Consider the following 7,096-nt stretch of genomic DNA (forward strand, 5'->3'; position numbering starts at 1 on the left):
AATCCATCCCTCTAGTTTCTTTTTTTTTCTTTTTTTTCTCTTTCTCTCTTTGTTTACCTCTTGTGTATAGATATGCATATATATATATATAGTCCACCATTATTGCCCTCACCCTCCACGCAACCACCGCCCACCACTACATCAACCATCACCACGTACCACTACAACCGCCATGCGCCACCCTCGCGAGTGATTACTAGTCAAGGTAAACGAGCAATGTTTGTAATGAGCACAAATATTTATATAGCGATAGCTCGTTCACCAAGTCTCACTCTTGAGTGAGTACTTCAATGCTTCACTTCCGGGTGCACGTGATGCAGCGTTTGTGCACTTCCTCACCGAGGTCCCTGTGGCTTGATTTGTACGTACCACATTCGTAGCACAGTAGTTTTGAATAGGGCACATGAAGAAAAATTGCCACAGTTATTTTTATTTGTAATTGTTTATAACTTGGGACCTGTTATAATTAAACATTAACAGATTACATTATTAGTTATAATATAATTAGAAATGAATAATGTAAGAGAAATAATAAAATTGAAAAGCAAAATTGAAAAGTAAAATTATAATAATGTAGATTAAATTTAAACGTATGATTTGATATTTTTATAGAATAGTTTAGTTACTTAAAATAATAGTTATTAAAATTATGGGATCAATCAAGGGATTAAGTATTAAGAGATAATATAAATATTATTACGTATCTATATTTTATATCTAAATCTTTCTTGCTCCTTCTATTTTCAAACTGGTGATGGTGTTACAACTTATTTGCTTCAATTACACTTGGCTAAAATATTGTCCAAACACATATATACATTTTAATATAAAAAATTTGAAGTTCATATCAATAATGCATTTACACTGCTTAAAGAAAAAAAAAAAAATATAAAAAAAAACAGAATTCTTATTTTTAATATAAATTAATAAACAATTGTTAATGTATTTACACAGAAATCGTGGTAGAAGCAGCAAGCATTATCGGCACCGTGCATCTCCTGATTGCAACACTGTGGCCAGCTTTGGAAGTAGTTCCTCTGAAAGTCGAGGAGGTTTGAATCGATACTACCGTCAAGCTTGGGAGAATCTGCATGAGACGGCTGGTCATAAGACCAATCATCCTCCTCTTCGTCGTAAGGAGACCCTGGATGAACCAGGATATCGAGAAAATTACCGTGGTAACAACACTGAAAGAGATGGCTCGGAATTAGTTGTGAGCGATGTAGCCACATATCCCACCAGTAAGCACGCCAGCATCTCTGACAAGAAACGCCATCATCATCATCATCATCATCACCACGGTAACTCTACGCCTGAGTGGAGGCAGTCCCAGTCCCATCACAGATATTGAGTACCGGATCTGTTATCTAAGATCCTACATTTTTTTCTTGAGATTTTCAGTGAATCGATAACTGTGACGAGTTGCTGCGATTGGATCATGAGTAAGCGATTTTTTAATATTTTATAAATGATAATACAATGAGGAATAATGATGGTTTTATGTTAAAAAATAAGTGGAGTATGCAGTGCTATAAAATTTTTATCAATGTGATTTTTAAATTTAAATAAGTGTGTAATATTTTTGTTTGAATTTTAATTTTTATTTTAATTTTAATTTCTGGATAGTTGCATGTACAAATTATTAAATCGAAAATTCTTTTAAATGTTTTTTTTTAATTTTTAAATAATTTTTAAATATTTTCTAGTTTACAAACTTAAAGTTTGTAATTAAAAAAACTTTTTTTTTTTTATATAAAATTAGCATTTACCTCATTATATTATCATTTGTGAAATTGTAATTCCAATTTGTAACTCCAAATAGAATTTAAAGGAACGTGGTGAGTCAGACGTTGTGTAGAAAAATTTTAAAACGTGATTAATAGATAAAAATGTTTATCGTTCTATTATACAGTAAATCATTTACAAATATCTTGTTACGTAATGTAAATATCGTATACTACAGTAGCATAAGTTAATGATACAAGTTGTGAATAAGAAGGATCAAGTTGATCAAAGGATATGCCAAAAAAATGAGAATAATATATATATATAAATATTTATATATATATATATAATTACTGATTAAACAAATTTTAATATAAATTATTGTATGAATGTTTAATTACAATATTAAGAATGGTATTAATTTACAAAAATCATATTCGATAAGATCAATATCTGTTATGGGTACCTTGGCCTCGCCTTAAAAAGATTAAACAAATTTCTCATAATAAACCGACATTTAAAGATGATATTGTTAAGGAAAGGCCGACGTTATCCATTTCAGAATCAAAATTTATTTAGATACGGTGCTCGTTCTAAGGTAAACTACGTGTAAAACGTTATGTAAAATCTGTTCTATATATATTTTAATTAATTATTTATATATAGTATTATTTTAATAAGTTGAACATTTTTTTCTCATATTCGTCTGGAATAAAACATACATAATTAATAAATAATATGTATTTATTTGACTGATATAAGATATATTCATAATAAGTTGTACATGTATTTATTTAATATATCGATAATCACAAGAAATTGTAATAGTGCCATTATGGGCAAATTTGTTTAATTGTAACTATACATACATTCTTGTGGTTTAATATAAAGGACATACAAAATAGTAAACATTATATCACGAATAATTTGTTATATACGTAAATAATTACTTTTAGTTTTAATAAATGCACCATTTATTGAATTAAAAATATTTATATAGTATGATTGCTTTACAGAAGTTTATAAAGGACGAATACAAATTGTTTAAAAAGTTACTTAAATAAACTTAATTCTTGTAATCATTATTGTTTCATTAAAAAAAAATAATAGGAAATCTAATTGTTATTATTATATAAATATGTGTATCACATAAAACAAAAAAATATATCACATTTAATTATGCAACCATTGACTGATGAGATTTTCGATTTTTATTCTGGCAGTTTTTAATTGAGGTGGATCATCTTTGGAAGATGGATACATGTTAGCACAGTGAGCAGTACCTGTAAGTCATAAGTTTTAATTAATTTTGAACATTGAATAGAAATTAGAAAATAAAAAATACATAATGTTTATGCACCATTGATATAAATAACAGGCATTTGTGGATTCGATGATTTCGTAAGTCCCAAAACATGCCAAGGATCAATTGATCCATGTACAAATACTACATTTGTAACTTTTAAATTTAATGCTCCATATAAAATATTTGTTCTATTTATTGCCGAGTTCAGTAAATGAATATTGTATCTATGGAAGTATAAAAATGTTTTAATTCTATATAACTAATGATTAAAAATGTATTTATCTCTCAAACCTTGGGCCAAACACATCAATACATTGTTGCACAAAGAAATCTATTGGGAATGTTTCACTAAATAATTTTGGACGTGCTGTGGAAGTTTGAAAGAATCCAAACTCTGTACACGTTTGATACATCCATTGTCGTCCTAAAAAGTATATAAAAAGTTATTATATTTATAAAATATAATAACTAAAAATATAAAATTACCAATAATATTTTTAAAAAAATATTGCATTACCTCCTTCTGCTTCTTCAGAAGCCCAAGTTACATTTCGAAGTTTATGAATCATTTTACTATATATATAATCCAAACATTTTTCTTTTGATGCATTCAATATTTTAGTGCTTAAAATTGCAAGTCTATCTATGGCAATACCCAAACTATCATTCATTAAAATATCACAAGCGCTTTCGATAGTCAAATTAGCCATTGCAGAATTATTACGATTATCTTTATTATATTGTACAATACCAGCAAAATTACTCGCTATTGTTTCATACAAATTAGAAATATCACTACGTTTAGTGTATCCAGAATCAATAGGATCACATAAACTGCAAGAAAAAATAATTTTTCAATAATAACATATATATTCATGTTAGTAAATAAGAAATTCAATTTCTACTTACACAAATTTTTTAGCTATTCCTTGTTGACCGATTGGATGACGTAACATTATGTGAAATTGTTTATTTGCTTCTACTATTGTATTCACACATGCTTCAGAATATTGTTTGAGAGCATTTTCAACAACAATATAATATTCTATAAAGTATAGTTATTAATATAAAATACGTTTTATAATAAATATTTTGTATGCTTACCCTGAAAGTCAATCTCTGCTAATAAAGGGCCACTTGCAGAAACAGCTCCATGTAATAAATGAGGATATTTAGAACGCAACCATGCAGCTAATGATCCAGCATATGACCCTCCAAATGCAATCCATTTAGTATTATTTGGTAATTTATAATCAATATTCATAATTTCTATAAAGTAAGCTAAATCTGCAAGTGCTTGTTGTGAGGAAAGATATTTTAAATTTTTCACACTAAGATCTCTGTAAATAACAAAAATATTGTATTATAATTTAAAATGTGTTTATAATTTTAAATTGTAAACAATATTACATACGAAGTAGGATGACTTTTTCCATAAAAACGATGTTCTACTTGAAAACATAATGCTCCAAATTGCTTAGCATATTCAATCCATTGGCCTTTTACCATCCATTTAGCAGTTGCTGTACCTTCACCACTTATCATTAAGAATACAGGTCCTCCTTTTTTGTAATATTCTCCATTTATAAAATATCTCTAGAAAAGTAATTAAAAAATTTTAAATATAAATATAACATAAAGTATATATAATTTATTTGAATTACAAATTCAAGAATTTTGAATATGAATATATATATATATATATACATATATTTTTATATTACCTGTTGCCAAACACGTGCATCAGTTGGATCAAAGTGATCTAAAAACTGTGTAAACCATTGCTCGTTTGGAAGTTTATAATTTTCAGATAAAATTAGAGCACCTAGATTACCATATTTACTTCGACCTCTCATAAATATTTTCCATGATATACTATTATTTATTAAGCTAATAAAGAACAATAGATATAGAAACTGATACATTCTATATCAAATCTGGTTTAATTATATGATAAATTCTGAAAAAATAAAAATTAGATATTTATATTATGTAAAAAAATAATTGTAAATATTATTTTATTGATTTTATGTTTTAATAGAGTCAAAAAAAATAAAAAATATTATCTTATATATTAAAAAAATAATATTTTTATTAAACTGTAGATGAAACATACATAAACAAAGAGAGTAAATAATAAAAGAAGAACAGAAATAGAATACAAATATTGAAATCAGCAGTGTCATCTAGAGTGCCATAAATAAAACACAAAAAGAAAGAACAAAAAATAATGAAAAAAAGGATAAGAATTAAAGATCAACGCAATCTCTTGAAATATCTTCTAAAAATATCTTTCAAAAGTATTTAAAAGATGACGCTGATCCTCAATTCTTATTTTATCTTATTTTGTTTTTGAAGAAATATCTTTGGAATTTAAAAGATGGCATTAATTGTTAATTTTGACTTTATCTTTCTACTTTTTCTATTAGTTTTTGTTCTTTGCTTGCATGTTTCATTTGTTGCATTCTGATAGCATTGATTTCAATATTTTTATCCTATCTCTGTTCTTCTCCCATTATTTGCTTTTTTTGTCAACATGCGTGTTTCATCTATCATCTAAATGAAAATTATATTTTTTTTTGTCTATGTTATAATTTATCACTTTGTAAATAAGTAAATAATTTAATTCATATTAAATATTCTTTTTTATAATACCATCTCTAAAATAATTTTTGACGCAGTATAAATTATATTTTATTATAGGTTATAGATAAAAACTGTTTTTTAAATAATCTATATTTTTATAAAAAATTAATAGGAGTAAAATATTAGATAATATTATTTTTTTATATAATATAAAAAAATAGAATTATTATTTGAATTAGAATGCAAATTTTTTCATATTTATTATATTCAAGTATTAAAATTTTTTATAATAATCTTAAACTAATTTTTTAGTATTTACATTAATTATTTTATTAAATATTAATTATTTTTATAATATTTTATAATATTTTATGTATTACTTGTATTGGTTTAAAATATTAAATATAGTTTACAATGTTTTAAATTAATCACGTGATGTATATTTTGTATGAAATAGTGTTCAATAAAATAATCTTAAAATGTTATTAAATATCTTAAAAATTAAATTATTTATTTACATAGTACATATTAATTAAGAATATTAGAAATAATATTAATAAAAAATCATTATCGAATGTTGACAAAATAAAAATAAATGCTTATGCTATCTGACAATGTTTTATAACTATATTTTTTAAATAATTTACTTGATTTTTTAAAAAAAAGTTATAATTTAGAATTGTTTTCATACAAAAACAAAAAAACAAAAATATGTAAGTATATTTTTTTTATATTCATATATATATATATATATAAGTACATAAAATTATCGTTCATAATAAAATCTAAAATCAATAAAATGTGATATAACAACAGAATTTAAAATTAGAATTGAATCTTAGGTAAAAAATATAAAACATTAAAAATTATAACAAGATTAACAAGATTATCGCTTATAATACTTACATACGTAAGTATTTTTATCTATCTCAAATAAATTAGTACAATGTGCAGTTTAAAGTTACTTAATTGCAAAAATTTTCTACCGAATTCTTATTAAGAATTATTATTATTAAAAAATAAATAATATCTTTGCAAAAAATATAATTGATTAATAAAAGAATTTATTGTACTTACAGAATGTACTTTATATTTACGAAGAAATAATGATATTGATCGATGTAAAATTTGACAAACGTAAAGAATAAAGATAAATACGTTTATCTTCAAGTAATGATAATTTATGGTGAAGTAAACGAATTGAAAAAATATTGACTTAGTGTTGCCGACAAAGATTTTAGAAACATTATATGTATTGCGTATAACCTCTTTTGTTGTTTAATTCATTGAAGGTAAGTATAAAATCAAACATTTAATTTATTATATTTTTTTTCACTATAATTACATTTCTGTTTATTTTATTATTTTATTTCTTTGATATTTATATTCTTTGTAAATTTATATATGAAATATATATTTTTTTATATAAAAATTTTGAAATTTTTATAAATAATATAAAATTTATATAAATAATATAAA

General features: G+C 24.2%; 3 protein-coding genes across 10 annotated transcripts in view; 2 read left to right on the forward strand and 1 right to left on the reverse strand.

Annotated features, from left to right (window-relative positions):
• The window catches only part of LOC102680844, a 36,579-nt gene extending 34,120 nt beyond the window's left edge, over positions 1–2,459 (forward strand). For all 8 annotated transcript variants that reach the window (XM_031509456.1, XM_006613544.2, XM_031509457.1 and 5 more), the window contains one exon: positions 955–2,459. In XM_031509456.1, coding sequence (XP_031365316.1) covers positions 955–1,351 — 397 coding nt within the window. In that variant the 3' untranslated portion in view covers positions 1,352–2,459. The remainder of the gene's footprint in view (positions 1–954) is intronic.
• LOC102681897 (putative serine protease K12H4.7) lies at positions 2,452–6,905 on the reverse strand. The gene is made up of 9 exons (XM_006613552.2): positions 6,695–6,905; positions 4,756–4,991; positions 4,446–4,627; positions 4,136–4,371; positions 3,941–4,076; positions 3,549–3,865; positions 3,323–3,455; positions 3,086–3,255; positions 2,452–3,008 (listed from the first exon to the last, which is right to left on the reverse strand). Exons 2-9 carry the CDS (start codon positions 4,954–4,956, stop codon positions 2,899–2,901), a joined length of 1,485 nt encoding a protein of 494 aa, XP_006613615.1. The 5' UTR covers positions 4,957–4,991; positions 6,695–6,905; the 3' UTR covers positions 2,452–2,898.
• The window catches only part of LOC102681764 (xenotropic and polytropic retrovirus receptor 1 homolog), a 3,870-nt gene continuing 3,540 nt past the window's right edge, over positions 6,767–7,096 (forward strand). The window contains exon 1 of the mRNA XM_006613551.2: positions 6,767–6,909. The gene's annotated coding sequence lies outside the window, so the exon portion shown is untranslated. The remainder of the gene's footprint in view (positions 6,910–7,096) is intronic.

The sequence above is a fragment of the Apis dorsata genome, unplaced genomic scaffold (assembly GCF_000469605.1).
Source record: "Apis dorsata unplaced genomic scaffold, Apis dorsata 1.3 scaffold_156, whole genome shotgun sequence".
NCBI lineage: Eukaryota > Metazoa > Arthropoda > Insecta > Hymenoptera > Apidae > Apis > Apis dorsata.

Coding starts and splice junctions, on each gene's coding strand:
- LOC102681897 (XM_006613552.2), bottom strand. CDS start 4,956: ATGTATCAGTTTCTATATCTATTGTTCTTTATTAGCTTAATAAATAAT. Junction 4,077..4,135: donor AGCAGAGATTGACTTTCAGG/GTAAGCATACAA, acceptor TATACTTTATAG/AATATTATATTGTTGTTGAA. Junction 3,456..3,548: donor TTCTGAAGAAGCAGAAGGAG/GTAATGCAATAT, acceptor TATACTTTTTAG/GACGACAATGGATGTATCAA.